Source organism: Ciona robusta, chromosome 12, assembly GCF_009617815.1.
Source record: "Ciona robusta chromosome 12, ASM961781v2".
NCBI lineage: Eukaryota > Metazoa > Chordata > Ascidiacea > Phlebobranchia > Cionidae > Ciona > Ciona robusta.
In genome coordinates, this window is record NC_143246.1 from 7056551 (window position 1) to 7081712 (window position 25162).

General features: G+C 35.8%; 5 protein-coding genes and 2 non-coding genes across 9 annotated transcripts; 2 read left to right on the forward strand and 5 right to left on the reverse strand.

The window, feature by feature from the left end:
- The first annotated feature begins 492 nt into the window (after positions 1-492).
- On the forward strand, positions 493-6000 carry LOC149727329 (uncharacterized). The gene is made up of 7 exons (XM_089890051.1): positions 493-804; positions 1084-1156; positions 1734-2748; positions 3455-3602; positions 4295-4348; positions 4405-4503; positions 5164-6000. The coding sequence occupies exons 1-7, from the start codon at positions 715-717 to the stop codon at positions 5380-5382; spliced, it is 1698 nt and encodes a 565-aa protein (XP_089746177.1). The 5' UTR covers positions 493-714; the 3' UTR covers positions 5383-6000.
- A 5902-nt stretch (positions 6001-11902) lies between these two features.
- LOC149727330 (uncharacterized) lies at positions 11903-14221 on the reverse strand. Its single transcript, XM_089890062.1, has one exon. The coding sequence runs from the start codon at positions 12652-12654 to the stop codon at positions 12019-12021; it is 636 nt and encodes a 211-aa protein (XP_089746188.1). The 5' UTR covers positions 12655-14221; the 3' UTR covers positions 11903-12018.
- A 150-nt stretch (positions 14222-14371) lies between these two features.
- Positions 14372-17831, reverse strand: LOC149727331 (large ribosomal subunit protein uL16-like). The gene is made up of 6 exons (XM_089890061.1): positions 17702-17831; positions 17553-17580; positions 16948-17145; positions 15751-15858; positions 14963-15125; positions 14372-14557 (listed from the first exon to the last, which is right to left on the reverse strand). Exons 2-6 carry the CDS (start codon positions 17573-17575, stop codon positions 14408-14410), a joined length of 642 nt encoding a protein of 213 aa, XP_089746187.1. The 5' UTR covers positions 17576-17580; positions 17702-17831; the 3' UTR covers positions 14372-14407.
- Positions 15406-15472, reverse strand: LOC149727332 (small nucleolar RNA SNORD36). The gene has a single exon (XR_016386310.1). It is a non-coding gene; the product is annotated as a small nucleolar RNA SNORD36 (small nucleolar RNA).
- Positions 16222-16286, reverse strand: LOC149727333 (small nucleolar RNA SNORD36). Its single transcript, XR_016386315.1, has one exon. It is a non-coding gene; the product is annotated as a small nucleolar RNA SNORD36 (small nucleolar RNA).
- A 104-nt stretch (positions 17832-17935) lies between the features above and the next one.
- Positions 17936-19289, forward strand: LOC149727334 (V-type proton ATPase subunit F-like). The gene is made up of 3 exons (XM_089890065.1): positions 17936-18189; positions 18430-18577; positions 19041-19289. Exons 1-3 carry the CDS (start codon positions 18026-18028, stop codon positions 19092-19094), a joined length of 366 nt encoding a protein of 121 aa, XP_089746191.1. The 5' UTR covers positions 17936-18025; the 3' UTR covers positions 19095-19289.
- On the reverse strand, positions 19105-24982 carry LOC149727335 (tryptophan 2,3-dioxygenase-like). 3 transcript variants are annotated; one of them, XM_089890057.1, is made up of 11 exons: positions 23592-24982; positions 23368-23416; positions 22758-22851; positions 22348-22481; positions 22026-22087; positions 21685-21760; positions 21111-21323; positions 20764-20871; positions 20265-20370; positions 19873-19963; positions 19105-19816 (listed from the first exon to the last, which is right to left on the reverse strand). In XM_089890057.1, the coding sequence occupies exons 1-11, from the start codon at positions 23630-23632 to the stop codon at positions 19732-19734; spliced, it is 1059 nt and encodes a 352-aa protein (XP_089746183.1). In that variant the 5' UTR covers positions 23633-24982; the 3' UTR covers positions 19105-19731. The 3 variants fall into 3 exon arrangements, with proteins under 3 accessions (XP_089746183.1, XP_089746182.1, XP_089746184.1); XM_089890056.1 differs by having other exon boundaries at positions 20764-20907; positions 23592-24144; XM_089890058.1 differs by lacking the exon at positions 19873-19963 and having other exon boundaries at positions 20764-20907; positions 23592-24981.
- Positions 24983-25162: the final 180 nt, after the last annotated feature.

Consider the following 25162-nt stretch of genomic DNA (forward strand, 5'->3'; position numbering starts at 1 on the left):
TAACTTTAGGACTAGAAATTGACCTGAACCTCGATAAAAATCTATTAAAAGAATTTTATTGTAAAGAAGTAAGTGTTCTGCCTTGGTAGGCATAAATGTTAAGCATATAATTGAAATGTCAGATGCCTGACTCAGCGTGATTATTAAGGTTTGGTTGGAATTTTAATAAAATAAACCAAGCATTTGTGTTCATTGCCGTAGCTTTGTATATTCTATGGTAGATTGAGCAACCATATGGATAGTAGATAGCTGGTTGTATTTAATGGAAATCCAATGGTTTGCTAATTTCCCTTCATTGTTTTAATTAATCCAGTCCTCTTTACTTTATTTGAATAAGATTAAAATAAAGTTTATGTTCTGTTGACTTCTAAATGATTTTGTTAATATATACTCAAGCATATTTGAAAGGTTACAGTTAAGGTATTACTTTATTTAGTTTAAACACACTCGTGTATTCTCCTGGGTATGTAAGACACTTTTGCGGTAAACCAATCTAATTGTGTGAATATCTTTCTCTTTACAGTTCTGTTAGTTTATAATGGTTGTTGACTATGCTGGAAAGTAGGTTTTAAATTAGTGTGTGATTGGCCTCGTGCCCTGCACTGAAGGAGCACCCAGGGTGCTGGGTGTGGAAGGAATGCTATGAACAAGTGGTCCTGTAACGCAAACACTCGAGCAAGCGTTGAAGCAATTTATTAGAAGCCTCCTTAAACAATGTCAGCAATGGTCACACAACTTTCTTACAGCATCAATGAGAAGTTACATTTAGATGATTCTACTTTCCCATCTATACCACAACAGCAGGTCTCACTTTATACAACTTTAATATCAACATTTTTAATCCATAATACAAACTGTGTAAAAGTTTTTTTGGCCATGTAAACTTGTTTTCCAACATGCTGTATAAATATTACATATATTATATATATTTTCACTTGTTATAAATAAAATGACAAGACAGTGAATCATTTGGTTTTATTTTCTCTTCAAACTCATAGTTGTGGTCTAGTTTTACATCAACTGGTATTAAATCTTTATTACAACTTGTATAAAGTAAATATTTAAAAGTCTCTTTGTCCACAGCATCATAGACCAGAATCATCAGTTCCCACAGCAAAACCATCTACCTCAAAAAACTTGAAATTTGCTCAAAAAGGTTAAATTTTATGTCAATTGGAATGTGTCTCGTATGTCAAAACTGTAAACATGGTTCATGGAACTTGAATGCGGTTATATTCATTATTGCTTCTTTTATTTAGAAGCTTATTCTTATTTAGTTGCACCAAAAAATCATATTTTTTTAACTTTTATGATGTTATAAATATTGAAATAGTTTTCTTGTAATTCTCAAACATGAAGAATGTGTAATTGATAGTAAGAGGGCACACACACAGGGCAAGTCCCCATTTAACATGGCTTATTTATTCTCTCGTAGATGTGTGCTCAGGGCATTGTTTGCTTTAACATCTTAAAGTAATCAATACCACAGTTGATCTGAATGGCTTATACTGGGCGTGCTCGCACATTGCTTGGGCAAGACTCCCATGGCCACATTGAGATTTTAAGCTTCTGCTTTTCATCTCTATCATACGCTTGTTGTTGTAGCAGCTTGCGTAATTTGATTTCATTCATTCACCGGTTTTGTGTTCCCGCTTACTCAAAAGCTAGAGATCAGACCTGGATCGCCTTACCATTATATTCAACCTAACATGCAATATTTTGAAACTCAACAGAACATGGACAATGGAGTCCGCCGGTATCGAATGTTTCTCCTTCTCATGATGGCACGTCTACCTCATCTAACAATGCTGAGAAATATTTCCAGGGAAGTGGAACGTCCGTGGTTGGGGTAGCTTTGCCGAGACATAAACCTCAAAGGTCGATTGTATTTTCCACGCGCAGCATCAAACCAGTAGCTTTGGTTAAAACACAGTTAAGCAACCATGAAGAAACCACGATACATGATTTGCGATCTACCAGCTACAGGGAAACAAGGAAATCTTTTTCAGCAGCTCAATATAATAGATTGGAAAAATGGTCTGTACCTAAACCCCCCCAACCCACATTAAATGAAACTGTAGCAGACAATACAGATTGCAGTAAACCTAACACTTCAGCAAACCAACTTGACAAATTTCCAAGTATAGTGGGCAAGAGTTGTATATTACATTCTCCAGTTAAATCCTCGCAAGTATTAGCGGACAACCCACCCAACAAGCGTCATTGTCGCTCTGTGTCCGAACCAGATGAAATGTTGGACAAATTCAGCCCCAACTCTTCCCCCATATTTTCTTCCTGGAACCCATCATCCCAATCCTCAAGAGTTTGGGTTCCGATCCGGAAGTTGGGGAACAGAAGAGCTTACTCCGCAAATAATTCTCGTTCCCTTGGAGATTGCTCAAGGTCCCTCGACTGCGCAAGTTTATGTTCTGAAAGCTCCACCACCCAAGACTCGTTGCTCACTCCCCCCTCATCCCCTGTTCCTCGACCCGCATCCGTCACTGTGATCAAGAGAGGAGGAGCTTGGACTTTTCTCTCATCCCAGCACTCCCTCTCGGAGCATTCGAGCTTCAGTCCTCTCTCATCTCCGAGCTGCAACATCTCTTCCCCTCTCTCCTCAAGATCAGCTCATGGCATCACTAGTTCAAGTTTATCAGCGACAAAACGAAGCCTCTCGTTTTCAGAGGACTTTGAATACAGAGCGAGCATCCAGTATACTCCAACCTCAACCCCTGAGTTAGAACGCAGGTAGTCCTAACTTAATTGAAATCTTTGCGTTAAAGTATTTTTTCTATGCGATAATTTGTATTAAACAGAACACTCCTGTTTATAATTACTTTGGTTGCTTTGCTCATGAGGATAAATAAGTTACATTCAACCATTTTACAACCCTTAAAGTTTCACATGTAATTCATACAAATACGCACGAATATGGCCAGATTGGAAGGGTTTTAAAAATATACTGCATGCTGTGAATCAAGTTAGTTGTCTTGTTAACTGTAATAGCGCATGTTATAATTTCCATGAAATATAAAACAATTGTCCTAAATGTGAAGCATGGTAACCAAATAACGATGAGAATGAATTGAAATTATATTATGCGGTTCTGCCATGTTATTGAATCAATATATTCTTTAGCTAAAAACGGGTCTTCAAATACATAAGCTCTTTTGATTGCCGCTCTGTGTGGTATTGTGGTTTAAAATGTGGGGGCAATGGGCCAACTCTCGCATGAAATACAGGTCCCCTGCATTTTTATAAAACCTTATATAATGTGGTTTCATATCGCAGCAATATCCTTAGATGTATGTAATAGAAGTGTCGAAATGACCTTCTGGAGTTCAAGTTCTGACCTTTTCGAATATTTACTGTGTAGTTTATTTTTATGGCAAAACCAAAACCCATTTTGTGTCAATTTTTTTTCTCAAAATCAAACATATAATATCCACCCCAGGTTTGATGGTTTCAATTCATCAAGGAAAGGAGGATTACTTCGATGTCAATCTCATCCATCCGATCTCAACATGAAGAAAAAAGGAAGAAGAAGATTAACGAGCAGGTTGTCACACCGACCGACACTTGACTTTGCAAAAATGAAGCAGGTACATCAAGTTGTTTGTTACTTTTACTTGGAATATAAACTATTGGCCAACCCCCCTTTACCCACTGTTATGTGGTTATGTTTTTACATACTTGAAGCAGGTATGCAGTGTATAAAACAGAACACTTGTTTTATAACGACCGTCGTTGCCCTGTCACGCTAGGATAAATAAGTAACATTCAGTTATCCATATGTTACTTCACAGCAAACTGATGCTGCTAGGCATAACGTAATACTAAGATGGCTCTCTAGGCAGTTTATTACGATACTGGCGTTTCGATATCACAAATGGGTCGTCTTTATCAGGCTGAATAGTGAATATTTTAATAAATGCCGTTTTGAAATATAACATTTTTTGTTGAAGTCCGTTAGCATAACATAACTTTATTTTGTCTCATGTTTATAGTAACGAAAATGTAAACCTATTATGCTCTTTAACATTAACTTTGTTTACAATTATACCTTTATACAAGAACTGTAATCATTTAACAAAAAAAAATGTTTTAGAATTATGTTACTAATGACTTATATTTTTACGAAAAACAACTTTAAATAACATAACTTCATTTTGTCTGATTTATATAAGCAATGGCCATGAGCTTCTGTGTCACATTAGTTGTCAACATTCAGACCTTAGCACAAATTATCCATAAAAGTTTTTTAAATTCAATATTAACTCTTCATTTTTTACAGACATCTATAAACAGAAGGAAGAGCAGGGAAACGAGGTGCTGTGCCAATACAAAGGTATATCGGTTATTAATGCAACATCAGCAGTGTATTATCTAGTCAATATTTCTTAGGACGGCAACAAGTTAATACAGAACAAAGATGTGTCTCCGATTGAACCCGTTTTTCCTTCCAGTTTAGTAGTACACGATGCTCCCAGGAAAGGCAAACTGGTTAGTAATACAATCTCATTATGTTCCACCACTAAGCGCTTGGTTGTGTATAGCGTAGTGTACCATATGCTTGTACAGCAGCAGGTCTTGTATGATTCGTGGATAGTTTATTTTTATTGGGATTAAATATTCCTTGGCTCATACCGCTGCCCATTAAATCAATGTTTTATTCAGTAATTGAAATATATATGTTTGCCTTGAAGCGTTTTTAGCTCACTTCGACCAATGTAAAACTACGTGTTGTAATTCCACTCAAGTTTGCCGAGTGTGTACAATCCGTTATCGCCTCTTATATTAAAACGACGTTTTGAGGTTAACGGTAAACAACTTAAGGTACGATAGCGCAATAGTGTTGTAGCAACATGGGCAGTATCTTGAAGAACCAGTCGTAAACATAACCTATAATGGTTTTACATAACTCCCATGTATTTACCAACTTTCATCGTTCCAATATCACCGTGTGCTGATAAATACGCTGCAAAATCGAGCCAAACTAAAAATGTTTTTAGGACATATAGATATATATATTCACCAATAACTAGCATCAAAAATGTGTTAAAATCTTTTACTTTGCGCGGGAATTAAAGTTTAAAAATATTCAATGTTTACTTTGTCACATAATCTATCTCAATGCGCATAATATCAATTATTACGTCACAGGTGGAACCTGTTATGTCTCGGTACTCTCCCCCTATCATGTTTTCTATTGGATGTACAAGGGTACCGAATTCGAACCCCACCAAAGAAGATACGTCATATATTGATGAAGTAGTCGCGGAACAAGATGACGTCATTATGGAGACGAGAGTGGCGTCATTCGAACGCGATTGCGCCGATTTGAATGTTGACGCGATAGAAAACGAGGAATTTTCGGATTGATGGTTACTGAACTTTCCATTTTACCTCTCAACGAGCTGATGACGTCATAAAAATAAGCTTAATGACGTCATGTGACCTCATACAGTATCAAGGGTTTTACGCAAGGAGTCCCAATCTAGAGATTAGATGACGTCACTAGTTCAGTGACGTCATTAGTCACGTGTCGCATTCGAGCCGCATAATCAGGTAGTAGCGTTGTGTTCCAAAATCTTTAAGTGCTTGAAATTTTATTTCCTTGTTATGTTTTTTTGCGTTACGTGTAAATATGTTATGACGTCATAATTAGTTCGAACGCTCAACAATCGTTGAAGGTGTCACGTCATTATTGTGCTTAGATAGTAGTGCCTTTGTTTCGTAACAACTTGACAATAACCGTCTACACAAACGGATGTAAATTAGGGAAATTTTTACACAAATTTATATTTTGCACATTTGGGACCGTGGGTGTTTTCCACTTAGTGACGTAACAATGAGCATTATTCGGTTTATATTGCTGGTTCTACCTGACTTGTTTTTCCTCAACTATTTGCTTAACAATGCATTTCAATACAAAGTTGTTCAAACTATTGGACACGTATTTGAAATTTGTTTTTATTTAATACAAACCCGATACAAGTATTATGTGGTTCTACTATAAAACAACAGAGTGTATTTACTTAGGATCGGAAACTGTGTGTGTTACGCCTCAGTTCATCAAAGAACTCAAGTTCAGCGTAAACTCGCGGCAGGTCATTTTACTACGGAGTCAATTAAAGCGATTTCTAAAGATCCGAAGTCCTATGTAACTTTAACGTTATAAAAGAAACGGCTTCGCTACGTGTCGGGCAGAACATAGGCTCCAAAAACCTTCGTTCAGTTATATACCACAAGCTGTATCATTTGTTTACATTAGTAATATTCCTACAGCGTGTTTAACGTTAAACAAAACAATGCTTCGCGGCTCATTTGGTAAGGACTGAAAACGATAAATTTTTCATGTTTTTGGACGGCTGGCACTGCAGAAAGAGCTTCTGTTCGTAAACAAAGGGGCCGTGAAATTGAGAATGTCACGCTGAGGCCTGGAAAATATTGGGCATAAGGCGTAAGCATCGGGACGACGAAAGGACGCTTTCAGTCCATTATCCGGCGCTTTGTCAATTTCTGTGGCGGTTAAATCAAAAGCCAGTGCCTTGTATTGTTCGTAAACGACTTCGCGGGACAAGACATGAATAATGCAGATGATAAATAATGTATTCGTAACACAGGCGTGTCACATTGCACTAGCACGCAGTCACAAATTACTATCGGATTTGTAGCCGGCCAGCCGCCCTTCTTATAACCATCCAACCGTCGTATAAGTTGTTTTCAAGCGGCTTGGCTAAGCTTAACACGGCGTGTTATTCTTCGTCCTTAATACAGAACAACTCGACAGTTCCACTGAACTATTGTTTGGCCGGATAGTCGGAGCGATATATTTTCATTTTTGTCCACTGTGTAGACATTCTATACATTCCTGGTCGAACATAGTTTCACTTTAAGTTATTTAACCCTACGGCTGGTTAGTTACATGGCCGTGACGAACAAAAGTTCGTGATGGATATAAAGTCCGTAAAGGTCAAACAATATCCACGGGGAAATGCATCATTGGTTTTAAAACTGAGGTGCTATTTAAATATCGTATTGTGGGGAAAAGCGGGATACTGTTAGCACAAAATATCAAATTAACCTGATCGTGTTTTAAACAATTAACAACGGTCTATGGAAGTCGCGAGGATGCGGTTTTGTAGTTCCTTGAATTTTCCTTGTTTACTACCAAATTGAACGATAAAATAGAATGAAAACATGTCCCATCTTACCCCGTCCCACTAAACGCATACCACGACAAATGCGTAAAGGGACAAACTTAACTACAAATGTTATAAATACGGTTGTAATCTGAAAATACTCCGATGTTTATTTAGTTTTCATAAGCTGGAGTTTCTGAATCGGCTTATGATGTATAGAACTTATATATCAGTTTAAAAAGATACCGCATTTGATGTGGAAGTATTACTAATATACTTGTACGTATCTGCCACCGTTCATCTAATTAAGCGTCAGTTTGAATTAAAACACATTCCTACTAAGCAAATGAAGAAATCTAATTCGCAATTTGCTCACTCGAATTTAAGTCGAACAAATCCCAAGTGTTTTGTCGTAACTTGTTTACTATTGGCATTTCTTCAGCGTGAAACGGGTTCGAAAAAGACAAGCAAAGTTTCCACGTACGAATACGTTGGAATGAATACGCGAAAAACAAGTAAACCGACAGCTCTGTACACATCATAGTTCAACCAGTTTATTTAAAAGGCAATAATATTTTTGGGTAATGAGCCAATTATGGCATATACACCCTAAAACCCACGACGTGCGTCTCGGTATATAGGACCTCACCTTTATAGAATAGCAAACGCTGTGGTTTGGCGTAATAAGCCAATTTTGGTTGAACTACCAACTCACTTGACGTTCAGGGCTTAGCGATATGGAGTTTGTGTTTTACTCTTATCCCATTAACGAAGTGTTTACTATTCCTGCAATCGAATCAATAAGCTACACGCGCTTATCTGCATTGCCACGAACCGTTTTACATTTTACAAATTTACGGGAATCGAGTGAAACATTTTTTAGTGGTTTGTGAACCCTTGTCTAAAGTGGGTGGAAAATTAATAGAAGTCACTGACATTTCAAGCATTAAATAAAGTTTATGTTGACGCGCCATTAAATTTTATCGGTGTTTTAAAACGTAACGGCTTTGAACGGTAAAAAAGTTACAGCAGATTGTAAAAGTTTTATGCGACGATTAAGTGTAAACTAGACACAAATTGCAAGCTGTTTACATTCCTAAACATTAAAGTTGCTTTGTAAGCAAGGCTGAAACAGCGATTTTCTCCGGTGTCAAAGAAGCAAACGTCAGGTTACTTACGTCATCACATAAGTGGTGGCAGATGCGTATAGTATTAACGTTGCTGACGTAAGACATTGAACTTCAGCGCATAACTATTTGCTTGCGTAGGTTGCGTGGGATTTGTTTACTCTATCGTATAATTTACGCTTGACGTTCAAACTATAGCGGTCATGATATTCAAGAATAGTCACAACGGTTACGCCTTAACGTAACACACCCACGGAAAACAAGTTGTAGAATTAGATTCGCGTTACGAGAAACAACGCGAGAAACGCCTTTCTGTGACATGATGTTCCAATTTTCTTCCAAATCTACGCAACAATGAATCGCGGTTACCGCGTGTTTGCTGTAGCGTGGTCGTCCCCGGAGATTGTGATGTCATAATAAGCCTTCAATAAGAACCACTTGTCCAGCGATCGCTCGATCCGAGTATGGGGCAAGCATACAGCGAGTTTCATGAATTTCAAACGCGACGCAAATCCATCGCAACGTTTAAGCCAAAAGGTCAACACCGTCTTACAATTGCCGCATACCTTCAATAATGCATTGGAATCGTATTCAATAACATAGAATGCAATACAGAATTGTAACATTGTATGGAATGCATATTGATATGCATAGTTGCACCCTGTCGCTTCGTGTAAATGCAGAGAGCTTGCAAAACCATATACATGCAACAAGTCGTTTATCATCACTTATAAACCAATGGTTCTCTATTATGTTGTACATGAAGGTCCACGTGGTACGTGAACAAGTAACTAATAAACTTACTGGAGTTCAAATAAATTACCAGTAGAAATTAAGATCATGTATTTTTTTCCTGCGTTACGTTTTTTAAAAAACTAGCACCAAAACTGTGTTTGAAAGTAACGTTTTTTTTAAATCGATATAATTTTTTCAACGGTACGAGCTTTAAACACACGGTTTGAAAGTCGGTGTAAAATGGTGCGGGAGCAGAAAAGGTCTAGAACTTCTACCCTCTACCATAAGTTTAGGCAACTCGAAAGAGAAAGAGATTGCGCTTTAAGTAGTAAAGTAGTCGGTGTGTGTAAAGTAAATAACCGAATCATACACCAGTGATCGGAAGCCTTTACAAAGTGTGAGCGAATATTGAATTTCGTTGGATTTGGATTACGAATCAAGTGTCCTTACTTCGCTACGCTGTTTGTCCAGTTTTAAGTGCCTGCTTCAATTACGACGAGTTGTCACAGATAAAGTGTCGCTTGTGTAACGCGTCGATACTGTGACGTCATCAAGTCTTACGTCAAAGGTTTACTACACAATATAAAAGTGTAACACATACTGATTTGATGTTCAAAACTGATTTTTTACGTCACTTTAAATGACGTCATAAGCTCAACATAAATTCACCTATATCTCAACTAATTGTTTATTTGAGTTATTTTGCTAACGATTCATGTATTCGTAAGATTTCAATAGAAGAGAAGCAACGAATAAAGAAGATGTTTTGATAAGATCGTCGACTAAAATCACATTTCTTTTAACTAAATATACAACAATCAGTACACGAACAAAGCGATTGTATGAATTACAATGTCTTTACTTTCAAATATAATTTTATCCAAAAATAGTGTTTGTACAATTGATGTGTATCCGATGGTAGGTTACATATTATGGATTCGTAATAATACGACCAAGTTCTATTTTAAGAACTAGTTGGGAAAATAAGAGTCAGGTTGTTCTTTACAAACGCATTTAAAATCACCGTGTGTTTTGTATATGGAGAACCCATTGTTATGATTCATAAAACGAACAAACTGTAGATGGTGTCTTATTGTTGTCAATAATGCACCCGGTTAAACCGGGTTTGTCATTTCACAATAGTGTAAGCACCTATCTATAGTCTGCGCTGTTTTCGAACGATGCGTTCCGTTTTTCCTATGACAAAACAATACCCACTGCTCAAGACAATAGAATATATGGAGGGCCGTGATTTCAGTATTTTCCAAAACTATTGTGGGCGCGAAATATCTTTTGTTATTTTTTTTTAAATTCCAACGCAGTGGGAAGTCACAATGGCCATTCTCATGTGTATGAAAAGGTATAGTGACATCACAGAGACCATTCTCCGCTAATAAGAGGTGTCGACTGACTTTCTCTGTGTTTATCAAGTAAATAGGGGGATACTACAACGACGAGAACCAACAATGAACGCCGTAAACAAAGGCCAATCTTTATATAAAGCCGCCATAAATTGTTCCAGTCAGGCTAACTCCACAAACTGTTAATTCAACAATATTACTTTGGATAAAACTATGTTTACAAAATGCACTAATTGCGTGAGAACGGTGAAGCATCGATAATATGATCTCAGCGATTCAGGAAATTATGCGTTGCAGGATTGCTAAGCAGCTGAGCGTAACGCAACGTTGCGCAGTAAAACCAATCCTGTTCTGTGTGTTTTATAATGCAGAAAGACCCAAAAATCCATGCAAGGTATTAATTATTAATGTAATTTGTGATCCTTACATATTTTCAATGTCTGATCGGACAAGATTGACAAACTACACGACAATGTAATGCTTTGAACGAGTATGTGCATTATAGCGACATAATTGTTGGCGATTTTAAACTATTTTCGCTATACAAAGTTTGCATGGTATTTAAAATCCCAATAAGCACAAAAACGTGGCTAGAGTTTTGCCGCCTTATTTTGCACGTGATCAAGAAACAATGGTTAAGTTCTTATGACGTCACAAGAGCCCTTGATAGGTCACAAAAATGCTGGAGAACAAGCATCAAGGGTGACTTAAAACCTAGGTTTACATTTTGTACTAAAATTCAAACGGCTCATGCTTTGCGTGTTATTATAAAACTCTATACCTTACAACAAAGAGAATTAGGTCGTGTTACACCTTGTAAAACAAACCGGCGTCTTTCGCTTTGTTTTCCAGTTAAAAATTAACGTATTATTTTATTCAAACAGATTATGACATACATATAGCATTAAGCTATGCAATTGAAAGTGATAATAAGTGATGTTAAAACGCCAGTTAAAAGTTTAACCCAACTATATAGGTTAAACAGAACCAATAATATAAAAATTCGGCTACGTTAAAAGTTCAATTCATTTGATCGAGCTGGTTGATTTAAACACCCACTAATAATCGTATTGACATGTTAATATAATGTTTCAAGTATGTTGTATCTGGACGATCAAAGCGAATCATTATTAACGAGCATCTGCCGGATACGATTATGAATTATGTGGACAATTGAGTGGCGATCATACAACGTGGGCCACTTATAATTTGTTACAGAATATCTGAAGTACAATGTTCACTCACTTATAAATTCCGATGTGCAAAAAAGGGTGCTGAGTATAACTAGTTATCATTATGTGTGTAATATATGTGTCGGTTGTTAATTTATATTATATTCCGTGCGGTTTATGTTAAATATAGGCTACAGATCTTTAAAAATATTTGTGGGAAAAGAGCTTTAACCCCATCTAGCGACCGATTAAAATTAACTTTTCTTTGCTGGGAAATTTTACACCAATAGTATAAACGCAGCAACAACATTAAATATTAGATAGAAACCCTATATAAAATGCTTTGGTTTTGAGAACACAAATTCATAAATTTTGTTTATTTAACCGACGGTTTATAAAACAGACAGGTCGAATGAATTAAATCAACGAAGAAAGGGAAATTAGCAACAAAAGAATGCCTTTAAAATACGCTTAGTTTTCACAAAGCGCAGTTTTCAACGCAGCTTTTTTCTAGCGATATCATTCGGTTTGTCCAATTAAACTGGTCTTGTAATAACTGCGTGTATAGTTTTTGATGGTTGTAATATGCAGGCTGGTACAGCGGGGTTGGGAACCATGGGTTCGGTGTAATTGTACCGACGTCTGGTAAATGGCAATCAATTTGTGTTGTAGAGAATGTATTGTTGTGTTGTTGGTAATAAAAGCTTTCGTAATAAGAATATGTCGGGTTCAATTTTGTGTTGGTTTCTTGTTCTTCACGCTTTTGCTTTTGCCGTGATGGCCTTCGCCTTGAAAGACGCCTCCATTTAAAATCACCACGCTGAAAAGCAGGTTCATAACTCGGGTGTATGGTCCAGTAATTCCCTTTGCCGTCCTCGCATCTCCCAACTTTTATGAAGCAATGATTGAGTGATAGGTTGTGTCTGATGCTATTTTTCCAACCGCCTCTACGCAGTTTGAAATAAAGATATTTCGCTTCCAGATATTGATAAATCTGCCCCAGACTCAACCGCTTGGCTTCAGAATCTAAAATAGCTTCCGCAATTAATCCAACGTAGGGACGCTCTGGTTTTCTAGTTTCCTCCATACAGATCTGGTTCTCCAACTCAGTCATATTCAATCTACTGTAACAGAGACCGCTGTACCTTAAAACGCTGTTTAGGCTTGTGATAACGGGCTTTGACACTGCAGAAACTAATTACGAACTCGGTGTTGAAGAATCAATATAGCGTTATCTTTTAGTGAGTGGGTTTGTCGCATAATGTTTAAAACATCACTCGTCAAATATAATTTACCGCCTCAAACAAATACATCAAGCCTCGCTTGTTTGTCGTATTTAAAAGCATTATCAGCGACGAGCAATTTATCAATTTGAACTTACGCATTGGTGAGAAGCTGTTTTGATGTGTGTATGTTTTCTACATGCTGTTAGCACTTTGTAAATATTTGGCACATGAGTTTATCGCAAGTTAGTTTGATTAATACGAACATTACTCGCTACTTAAAGTACCGAGTGTAACGGAATCAACTAACAGGTAATTAAGATTAGAAAACCAACGCAAAGTTTTATAAGTGCTCGATTATAAAGAATCAACAAACCATATCTACCGACACAACTAATTAGAATGCAACATCTTAAGAAAACACTTCGACATAAAAAACTAATAATAACGAAATTGACAGAACACAGATTTAATTCATTTGGAAAACTGTGTAAAAAAAACAATATTTAACCAAGTCACTTTTAAACTAATATGATGGTTCAGTAACGCTAGGAACAGATTTGCTATAAATTCCCCATATACTGCTTTGATTTTTTCCGACATTAAATTATATGTTGTTAAAATCATGTATTTTGCACACAAATCATAGCCTTGCCCCCAAACGTACTTGTGGAGACCATAGTTCGCACGAACACGATCGCAACACACGCGTATAATCCGATTTACGTTTACAATCGTTTTGTCCCGAACATTGATTTCTAGTACAACTTATACGATACCGCACGCTGCCATGCCACGAAGTACGTCGTTTACCAGCCATACATGTTTAGTAGGATGGGAGAAGATTTCTGGCTCCATTTGGAAGTAAACAAAGAACATTTAAATAAAAATGAAACCGCAACCTCACGACTTCCATAGACCGTTGTTAATTGCTTAAAACACGTTCAGGATATTTGGGTATTATGTGTTAAAGGTGTCCCATCTTCCTCCACACTACTAACCACCATAGTTTAATAAACCGGCTTAATTAAACTATGGTACAACCAGTTCAACTGCGTTTTGTCCACACGCGAGTTTGAGACCATACACAAACGATGGAGTATAACATGTTGTACCAATAGTTACATTAGTACGACATTGAGTAATATTCTCCAAAACAGTGAAAAATGAATCCACTGTTTTATGTTGAACCCTCTTCACTTAAAAAACAGTGTTTTAAGATCAAATTCTGAAAACAAAACTGAAAAACTTGTTTATTCTGAGTGAACGAAATTGAAATGATCACTCAGAATTCCACCCAAAACTTGGAAGGTGCAACAGCCAACAAAGCAGATCAGAACTGCAATGAAAGCTGACAAAATACTTCTGCAATGTCAACCTCAACTTATATCAAAGGACAAAAACCAAGCCCACAATTTCGGCTAAAAAATACAGCCAAAAAAAGTGGTGAACAACAACCTTTAAAAAGGCCATAAAACACTCGTCATGAGACAAAAAGGTATCATCAATCGCAAATTGACTGCTCAAAATGTGCAGCGACCTTGTATTCAAGCTTCCCTTGCGTGCCTCGCTTTAGGCTCTCAACCATATAGAATGAAAGGCTAAAAATGAAATCTGTGATATTTTATTAACAGCGAAGAACGGTTACTGTCGTTTTTTCCACAGATCAAGTTTTCCCTTGTTAGGTTTGTATTGACATGAGACACCATCAGGGATGAGAAGGCCTTCAGCTAACATACGCTCGTAATCTTCCCGGTTCCATTTGGTGAATCCCCACTTTGGTGAATCATAGATCTGGGTGGAAACAATAGGTGGCAGTTAGCGAAAATCATTCTACAAAATGGAAAGATAATCTTCATACTTTAAACACAAAGCAGAAGTGTATATACCTCATTCTTAATGTTTAGGTAGACTAACAATTGATCACTCAGAATAATAAAAATATCTTTCATTCTTAATCAGAGAAGAGACATGAAATGTTTCATCATCGTGATCGAAAACAAATGAAATAAGACAACTAAGAAATCTTATATATATATAGGCTAATAAACTAGTGAATGTTTGGCTAATACAGAATAGCAAGGGAGGCACAGAGATTTGAGTCTACAAATCTCAGAAACAACCGGAGGTTTGGCCAATGTAGACCTCAATACACAATGCCATCAACCATGTGGATAATAGTACATAACATCAACCAACCTTCTGACGCCCAGGAAACTTAAACTTAGCTCTACGTAGCGCTTCAATAGCATGAGCACGTGCACTGTCCTTGCATCGCATAGACATGATTGGTTGACCAATCTTAACACGAGCAACCAACCCTTGTGGTTTACCGTAAGCTCCTCTCATTCCGGTCTGCAATCTGAGGATTTAAGTAAAGTTACCAAATACATATGAAGTGGGGGACAAAAAAGCTAAAAAACTACTTAGTCCAATTGTAGATACAGCTAACTAAGACTAACAAAAATGTGTAAGTTTGTTGAGCGTACTCTTGCAATTAACACCAGCTTTTACACAACACTTTCATATTTTTTTGTGTTAAGTATCATTTTATATCCTAACAATTCCGTTTTTTGGCCACAGAAGTTAAATTCAAAATCTATGGTACGAGCGTGGTCCAGCACTTCTTGTTTATTAAGAATGTTACTCAGAAAGAGAGAGTTTTATCTTCATAAATAATCAGAAGAATAATATATATCATCATTGTAACATTCATTTTGTAACAACAACTATCACAACAATTTTTATTTGACATTTTAACTTTGATAAAATTTGAAAACGCGTACCTCCAAATAAGTAACATCAAATAAACTACTTTCAATAAAAATTGAGGTAATAGTGTGCAACTCTTTTATAATGCATGAGCAAAAAAAAAAAGGAAGAACAAAAAGGGCAATATATGCTTGGTTAATAATTGGTGCAAATTAGTTTCACAGTAAAAATAATATATTTATACATATTATAGAATAGAAATGTTTGCAACAAACCTATCAGCACCGGCACATGACAACATCTTGTTGATACGAACTACATGGAAAGGATGGACTCGCACACGAAGATGGAAAGAATCTTTACCACAGTATTTAACCATGTACCTAGGGAAGTAGGAATATACAATAAATGTCATTTACTCATTTCAAACACATGTCCTATAATGTTGTACAATAAATGGGAAGAGTAGGGTTAAAGGGGAATAGATTACAGACCATGTCATTTGAAATTTGGGACAATCAGTACCAAATAGGGATTCAGCACCCATACTTTGACAAAATCACAGCTAAAAGATAATGTACCATGAATGGCGAATGCTAAAGCAAATACACTAAAACTGACATTAAGTCGTGTTTCGTATGATTTTCACATATTATAAAGAGCTTGAGTGTGAAATTTAAGTATGAGAAAAAACCCAGAACTGTGTAAACCCCCGACATACTATAACCAACATGTATTATATAAATGTTACTCAGAAAGAGAGAGTTTTCTCTTCACAAATAATCAGAAGAAAAAAATATCATCATTGTAACATTCTTTTGTGAAGGCAATTGGTACTAAGAATATAACGAGAAAAATCCCGAGATGTTTCTGCTTTTACGTTAGTGGCCAATTTGTCTGCAATAACACTCTAAGATGACCATGTCAAAAGTATTAACTTTATGGGTTAGTGCATATACAAAGGGGTTAGTATATAGTACCGTGGGGTAAGATGGAACACCTTTAGCACATAATATATTAACATTATAATTGTGTTTCAAACAATTAACATTGGTCTATAGGAGTTGTGGTAATACTGCTGCTGGTGACCAGTGAAAATTTTGGTCTCAAAATGTTCCTTAAGTCTCCCTGATACCCGCTGTATATGGGCGTTCCTGTCGAAAATTAACTTTAAAAATGCGCGAAATCGTGCTGCATCACCGTATTTTCCACAAGAGCCTGAAAGGTTAGATTATTACGTCATAGAATGCGAATTACTCTGATGGATTTCTATGTTGCAGATTGTGTAACGCACGTTTTCAAAGTTAATTTTCAACACGAACGCCCAAGTTTTTTTTAAAAAATACAGCAGGTAACAGGGAGACGTAAGGAACATTTTGAGACCAAAATTTTCACTGGTCACCAGCGGCAGTATTACACCACCAACCTACTATACAAAGAAAAAAACACAATTATTCCAACCCCGAACTTACTTGTTGGCACAGATACGCGCGGCCTCCAAAGCTTCGGAACTCAGTTGTTCAAGTTCATCGGACACCATATGCATGCATAGTGGGAAGTCCCGGACATCCGCCCTTTTTCTTCCAAGATCAAAGATACGGATTTTTGGATCGGGAACACCACGACAGAAACGAGATTTTGGGTACGGCTTGTTTTTACAATACCGATAACTGGAGAGAAAATATTTAATCAATTTATGTTTTATTCGTTAAAATGCCCCCGATACATTATATGCCAATCATCAGGTCCTACTCTCCTACATTTCTTTTAAATTTTAAGGTTTTACAAATTTTTAAATGCTGTTATAAATGAACTTTACATTAGTATACCAATTAACCTAACTCTAACTAGATCACTCAGAATAATAAAAATATCTTTCATTCTTTATCAGAGAAGAGACATGAAATGTTTCATCATCGTGATCAAGTAAACATTTAACGGAACACTAATAAATCATATATACCTAACTTAAGTTACATTTCAGTTAAAAATTACAAGTACAACTAGTTACAGGGGTATACAAAGGGTATATTTGGTCAATATTAAATGCAAGGTAAAATAACAGATATTAACTCACCACCGAGCCGGACGACGCCCCATTTTGCCTGAAATAAATACAAATCCTGTTTACTGAATATAATTTAGCAATATCTGGCGAATATATGTCCTAACTTTACAGATTAAAGCGGATAATATTGCAAAGAATTAACGCAACACACCACGTACCTCGTCGGTTGAAAGAGAATGACTAAGCGGTTTTCGTTAAACAAACCCGGATGATCGTGACACCGCATATTTTTAGTGCGTCATACTTGGATTTCACCATACTTTGTACATATTTTCACGTATTGCACCATCATTTTTACATTTTTGAAATTTATTTATATAAATAGTAAAAAATTTGTAACAATTTTATTAAATAATTTTATTAATTGTATTTCTATTCCAAACGAATAATGCTGACTCATTATCATATGACAGTCAGCAAAAATTGTATTGAAAATCCTTGAAGACAAACTTTGTTGATATTTTCTTTAATAAAACAATAAAATGGCCGCATCAAGAGCAGGGAAGTTGTTGGCAGTTATTGGCGACGAAGATACTTGTACTGGATTTCTTTTGGGCGGAATTGGTGAATTAAATAAGCACAGACAACCGAATTTCATGGTCGTTGAGAAAGATACACCAACGGGCGATATTGAAGAACAATTAAGGTAAGAAGTTATCGCATAATATACCTTAACACTGTACCAGTTTAAAATTTAAAGGCTGCAATTAATGTACAGCATTATTATTCTTTTTAATGTGTATGATTTTTGCGCTGGGTAGCCAATATGTTATCTATGCTCTGTTGCTTTGTATATTTAACCTTAAAGTTCAATTGTAAGACAAAATAAGAACTAAAAACTAGGGTTTGCCCACTTTCAAAGCTCACAATAATGCTCGTATTTCAGGTTGTTTCTTTCACGCAAAGACATTGCAATTGTTTTGATCAGCCAATCAATCGCTGATGTTGTTCGATATGTGATTGACGCACACACAGACCCAATACCAAGCGTGTTAGAAATCCCATCAAAGGACGCCCCATATGACCCTTCCAAGGTTCGTATGAAATATATTTCACTTGCTTGAATGCTCTGATGTAGGTTTGTCCCTATATCTGACATAGCTGCCTCAGTATATCTAACAAACCAACCTATTAGTGACCACACGCCCCATATGAGTTCTGTAGGATTATAATCCACATAGTTGAATACTGAGACTGGTCTTGGTATGGCTAGTCTAATGACCAGTGGGTTTGAAAAATGCCCGAGGCGTCCTTTTTAAAGCACACATTTCCACAATAGTGGCAAGCATCCCATATGTGCTTGTCTAGAGCACTTTAACCCTGAAGTATATTATAAAGACTTTAGGAGAAATGTAAGATAGAGAACAACACCCAAAAATGGTCTTAAATCTGTGGATAAACAACCCTGAATAACTGGAGAGTATTTTGACTATTTTCCTGAACATACTTTTTATTAAGTCAAGTTCAAAATGTTAACAATCTTGTTTTATTGTCCAGGACTCCATTTTAAGAAGAGCAAAAGGAATGTTTAGTGCTGAAGATTTCAGATGAACAAACTCAATATATATGATTGTTTTATTTTTGTTATAAATTATTGGAAAATGTCACATTGTTATATCATGTTCAGTGATTAAATATACATGCTGATAAAGTTTAAAATGGGAGGAATGAAGTTCAACATGTCATGTATGTGATGAATATAAATATACATTGGGTATATGTGCAATAAATTATCGCAACAAACTATATGGTGATTGTTCGTAATAAATAACATGTACAAAATATAAGGAATACAAGATAGGTAATAAGCTTTAAACAGTTGATCAAATGCAATTAAAATTGTCAAATGTATTAAATAAAAAGAAAACAAACAATATATATTTAAAAATAGGTGAAACGGAATTATATTGGGAACATGTAAGAAATAATTTATATAAATAAAAATGGCATGAAAATTCATGAAATCGGTATTAAGTACATTTAGTGTATTTCCACAATGATCATGTTATACGTCGGGTGTCCTACTTAATGAATAAATAATAATGAATACTAATGTTAGGTTTAAATGAAATAAATGGCCTTCAGTTTGGATCAAAATATGAACCAACATATACTAACTAAACCTTTAAAAGCCGCAGTAATAATAAAATGAGAAGTAAATAGTAGGTTCTTTATGTATGTGTTGCATCTATGTTTGCAGCTGTGGCATGTATTTCATTGGAATATAATAAGAAGACAAGTTCGCTAGATCCAAGAACACTTTGTATCGGTCACTGTAATAAAGGAACAGGTTAAATATATCATAGTATTAACCACACAATATAGTTACCTGCATAGAGAACGTAAATACATGTAACCAGATGATCCACCTGTCCCAGCTAAATTTCCAATCATTTTTTGCACCATGTTTGCATGGTTATCTAAATATTAACATGACAAATACTGCATTCACATTACTCATTATCTAAGTTAACTAGAAATGACCCATTATGTTTAAATTGTATTGTAGGTTTAGCAGCCACAATTTTTAATAAAACTTTTCCTCAAGTATTTGTTTTTGCCCATAGCGTGATTTTAAAATTGTTGTTTCGTTGCTAATTCCATTCTCTATGTTGTTTTAGTTAATTTGATCTTTGCTATGGTATTAAAAAGATAAAACACATTTATTGTATGATTTATGTTTAACTTAAAATACATTTTTATGACTAATGATAAACTTACGCCTCCATTGAGCCATTTTCTGGTCAATATCAATGAGAGAAGTCAGCAGAAGATGTGGGTAATGAAACTGTGGTTCATGTCGGTAATGGAAAATCATTAGAGCTCCCTAGGTATATGAGCAAAGTTATTCAAAATGACACAACTTAGGAGGGTGTACTGACCAGAAAATCTATATTAGGAAAATGCTGCTTTTAAACCAGTTCACACAAAAAATTAGTAAAACTGACTTTAATAATTATAGATTAAGCTTGTAGCAGCTTATGTATGTATCTTATCTTTTGTTTATTTCAGGCAAAATAAGGCATTGTTTGGGTTGGTGTTTTTGTGTTTGCTTCTACCTTATTTATAAAACTATAAGTTAATTTCATTACAACATTATGAAACATTACAACAGTATAATTTCGAACCACTATAATAGTAAAAATCTGTTTTTAAAACTTAAACTTGGATAAATAAGATAATGAGTTTCACTCTAGTTTTCAACCAGCTTCATATTCACCTGGAAAGCTTTGTACGAGAACCTCCTGCTTCCCTTGTGAACTAATTCCTTATGTTTGGTTTCATTGAATACTGAATCAAAACGTTCACGTAGGGGTGATGGTGTTTCCTGTGTTGTGTATCCCGTATTTAACTCTTCAGTTTTCTACAAATTTACCAAAAAAAAGTTTGCATTACAGATACTTTTTCTTAAACTTCATGCCAGTTTACAAGTTACTAGGTATGTAACTTTGTGTAGCAGTGGCGAGCTTTGAACTCATAACCTCCATAAGTTAGAGAATGGCGCACTGACCACTGTGCTAAGACTTTGTAAAAGTGCTTTAAATAAATCAATCTAATATCTCTTACTTTATCTGCACCATCTTCAATCATCCTTTCCAAAGCATCTTTAAACTTCCCAATGAAGTTGAAACCCTCGACCTCCAAACCTGGTGTTCTGGCCAACCATTGGTCAATTGCATCAAATAAACTCGATTCTTTCTGAGATGTTTTTAAAGATTCCAATTCCGTTCCCTCAAAGGTGTCTTGGTACGATTGATCGGCATATTTGATTCTAAGATCCTGAGATGTTGAAATATGTTATCACATATTTATTCACAGGTGGCAGCGCAAGGACAGTTGTTATAACACTGTTATTCTGCTTCATACACCTTGTGTCAGCTTAAGAGTGGCCAGGCATGTAACTTTGTGGGCGATTGTTTTTCTGTGAGGCTAACACATTCACAATGGTATGAGCATCGAGCTCAGTATCAAATGTTTACAATACAAGCACTCCAACCCCAGAGCACAGTACCACAGTGCATAACATGGTGCCTTCATACACCACATGCCTACAGTAAAGAGTTTAAATTAAGTTCGTGACTCTTTTCATATCAATTTGAGCAATCTATTATTTCAAATATAACTTAATTATTAAACTTACATCCCTAACACCCAGTTTCACTTCAAGTAGACGATACTGACAACTCTGGTAACCTGAAGAATCACCAAGGCTTGGCCTGGAAAGACAAACATATGATACAGATTATATATAAATATATAATATATGAAACCATACGTTAGATTATATCAAAATATAGCCTTTAGATTTAACCTATTAATTGAATTCTTCCAGTTTAAAATCAGTTCTTCTAATTTGTCAGTGTGTGCGGTTGTAGTATACTGTTTGCTGCACACTGACATTTTAAAGGGACCCATTTAAAAGCCCAATTTGTTTAACACTTGTATACATAATCATGAATGTATTTGAAATATTTTAATCACCTTAATTCTCCAAACTCTTGTGGAGCCATTGTTGATATGACTTCAAACTGAGCAATCAAGACCTGAATACAAGCATAACCTCTATTACAATAGGTATTGTTGACGCACAGGTTCTTCTGTTCTATATGGGTGAGGTATTATAGCAAAATATAACACAAAATATTTTTCCTTATCTATTTGAATACAGTAGCAATGATCAAATTAATTGAAACAATAAAAAAGAAGGAAATCAGTGGCAAAACCTGCTATGGGACCCATGATATAAACAAAGCTGACAAAATTGGCCCAATACCTCAACCCGCCGCACCACCATACACCTTACATTGAATATTTTAGTGATCCTATCCAATCTTTCACAAGCAACAGGCAAAGCTGAATCTTCCACAAGTTTCTTGTCGAATATTTCACGAATGGAATTGAGTTCGAATATAATTTGCTTGAACCATAATTCGAACGCTGTAAATGTAACACTGGGTGTTTTATGACCTTACTGTTTAGTTTAGACAATAGTTTATAACGTATATAGTGAAAAGTTAGATTTAATCAACTTACGTTTATGTATAACAGGGCACTAACAGATTAAAACGTTACGGATTGTAGATACATAAGTTAATAGATATTAATGCTTACACACGATAAAAAACGGCCCACTTTACAGGAAATAATATATACAACACAAGACGTTTTACCAGTATTAATACATATATACGTGTCTGTGTGCTTTGCTTTTACCTTGGTGGGTTACGATAAACAAATGTTCGTCGTGGACTGGGGTATTCCCCGGTTGATACGTCAGAAGGTTCTGGGAATTGAGTAATGAAGCGAGCTGGAATATTAAAGTAGATTAGAATCTATAAGGTACGTTACAGAACCACGTGTTTAACGACTGTCGTTACCCTGTCACGCAAAGATAAAGTAAGGTACATTGATTTATTAAAGCGCTATTTTAATAGCTCACGTATACAGGCCAACAGTTTTCATTTGCTATTGTTTTAGCGCGTAATAAGAGCTGGTTAAATAAACCAACATAATACATTCGTAGCATATGCGACTCATTGAATAACTAAGCTCATATATAGAGTGAATACAAATTGTAGAAACAGGGTAAGTTTAAACATCTAACATTCTAACTGTTACTCAACACCCATAACGTTGAAGTATGATGGGACACGCTTTTATTTTTATTATCGTCCCATATTTAGGAAATTATTTAACCGTATCCCCGCGACTCTAAATGAGCGTCGTTAATTGTTAAAACACGATTAGAAAATATGGAATATTATGTGCTAATATTATCCAATCTTACTCTACAGTACGATACATCACTATGCGCATAACTTACCTGTAATTGACCTGGATACGTCACTTTTGCATGCGCTTCTCCTATCGCTCTGATGTTAAATATAAGCGATGTTAAAACTATGTTGGAGCAAATACTCTTGATGTATAAGTATAACCATATTACACACATAAAAACTATTGAGTATCATTATAAAAAAACACCGTCGTTTCTTTATATTTAACTTAGCTTCGTTATTGTAACTGCAGCGGCAAAGTTATACTTACGTCTTTTCCTGTTGTGCACTTGACAAAAAAGGACACGACATTATAAACAGATTTGAAACTATTTTTACTATTCCCCTGCACACAACATGTGGTTTACAACTTAGTAATTACGCCTGCTGTTACGAATAGCTTACGTGCATATACACTTGCAGCGCTATATAAACCTGCACGTCTGAGTATGGACTGTCTAATCTTTCTTTAATATGATTAGGTGCAATATAAATCTAACATATTCGTTTGCTTATCAACTAACAACATATATACATTATATGTATGTCGTTGTATTAACTTCCTTTCATCCGTAGCAGCAATGCATTGATTGCTTATAACGACGCTTACGACGTCATCGTTATATGTACGTCACTTCCTGTTGCAACAAAACATGATGCTTCTGTCACCCACTCGAATATATGACGTCAATATAACTATGTTTCAGCCACCAGCTATTTGTTAGTGAAAGACGGACGAATGGGCAGCAAGCCTCGCTAGCAATGAAGCGGAACTGCATGCAGTATACCAATAACCAGACCATATTACACTGACCAGACGCTCGCCTTTAAGTATACTGTCTTTAAAGTAACAATTTAAAATTTTAACATAATAAGAAAACACCACATACCGTTTTTTGTCACTTATACGATATAAAGTGACAATTTATAGCAAATAATACGTTATCACTATACACGAGGTAACATATATAGCGATAAAAAAGACTTTTTGGGCGTTATATGCAACAAATAATCCTTTCCTCTTGCTATGAGTGCCAACGTAAAATACAACTGCGTTGTAACTAAACTGAGCAAAAATTTGGTTCAGAAAAACTTTTATCTAGCGATCGTATCTTCTAACTACGGAACAATGCGAGAGTAGCGCTTTTAGATTTTGAAAATTGCAATGCAAGGCAAAAACTTCTACGGTTCACTTACTTCTTAGTCTTGTTATTTGCCGATACCACACCGACTGCCTACAGTGCTATGGCATTTCGTGCATCTATTTATAGTGGAAGATAGCACGCTATGACTAGCTTATTAAATATACAATAACATGTTTTAGTTCTAGGAAAATTATAGGTTATATGTAAGAGGTTCCGCACGGTCGGTACAACAGCTCTTCAAAATGCGATGACGTAGGCTAGAAAAACAAAAAAAAACACGTTCTCTCACCGAACCGCAAATGAATTTCACCTATATTATGCTTCAATTCCACGAAGGGCGATGCTCTGTAGGACCTTACAGTTATCTGAGTACAACTCTGGTATAAATTTCAGGTACCTTATTGTGCCTCGCCGTTAGGCCTTACCCATATACAATAAAAATGCGGTTATTTATAAATGATTGCCAGAGTCGGCATCCAGATTCTCAAATACGCAGCAGCAAATAGACGCGACGTCAAAATATATCTTTTTTCTAAATTTTTGCCAAAAAGATATATATTTTATACGACAAATAAAACGCACTTTATATTATTAACTTTACTCCCCTAACAGAATCGGAATCATAAAGATAGTATAAAGAGACTTGGGGAATCCCCATTTAAAACACTTAGTAACAAAACGCGTTGTTATGTTCTAG

What these genes read in the sequence shown, in the direction of transcription:
- LOC149727329 (XM_089890051.1), top strand. Translation starts at nt 715, where the DNA reads ATGTCAGCAATGGTCACACAACTTTCTTACAGCATCAATGAGAAGTTA. An exon ending in ACCCCTGAGTTAGAACGCAG is followed by an intron (nt 2,749 to 3,454) that starts GTAGTCCTAACT and finishes TATCCACCCCAG; the next exon opens with GTTTGATGGTTTCAATTCAT. An exon ending in CTCCCAGGAAAGGCAAACTG is followed by an intron (nt 4,504 to 5,163) that starts GTTAGTAATACA and finishes ATTACGTCACAG; the next exon opens with GTGGAACCTGTTATGTCTCG.
- LOC149727330 (XM_089890062.1), bottom strand. Translation starts at nt 12,654, where the DNA reads ATGACTGAGTTGGAGAACCAGATCTGTATGGAGGAAACTAGAAAACCA.
- LOC149727331 (XM_089890061.1), bottom strand. Translation starts at nt 17,575, where the DNA reads ATGGGGCGTCGTCCGGCTCGGTG. An exon ending in GCGCGTATCTGTGCCAACAA is followed by an intron (nt 15,859 to 16,947) that starts GTAAGTTCGGGG and finishes CTACTTCCCTAG; the next exon opens with GTACATGGTTAAATACTGTG. An exon ending in AGTTTCCTGGGCGTCAGAAG is followed by an intron (nt 14,558 to 14,962) that starts GTTGGTTGATGT and finishes GTTTCCACCCAG; the next exon opens with ATCTATGATTCACCAAAGTG.
- LOC149727334 (XM_089890065.1), top strand. Translation starts at nt 18,026, where the DNA reads ATGGCCGCATCAAGAGCAGGGAAGTTGTTGGCAGTTATTGGCGACGAA. An exon ending in GATATTGAAGAACAATTAAG is followed by an intron (nt 18,190 to 18,429) that starts GTAAGAAGTTAT and finishes CTCGTATTTCAG; the next exon opens with GTTGTTTCTTTCACGCAAAG. An exon ending in CCCCATATGACCCTTCCAAG is followed by an intron (nt 18,578 to 19,040) that starts GTTCGTATGAAA and finishes TTTATTGTCCAG; the next exon opens with GACTCCATTTTAAGAAGAGC.
- LOC149727335 (XM_089890056.1), bottom strand. Translation starts at nt 23,632, where the DNA reads ATGTCGTGTCCTTTTTTGTCAAGTGCACAACAGGAAAAGAC. An exon ending in CGTATCCAGGTCAATTACAG is followed by an intron (nt 22,852 to 23,367) that starts GTAAGTTATGCG and finishes TTAATATTCCAG; the next exon opens with CTCGCTTCATTACTCAATTC. An exon ending in GAAAATGGCTCAATGGAGGC is followed by an intron (nt 19,964 to 20,264) that starts GTAAGTTTATCA and finishes GTTAATATTTAG; the next exon opens with ATAACCATGCAAACATGGTG.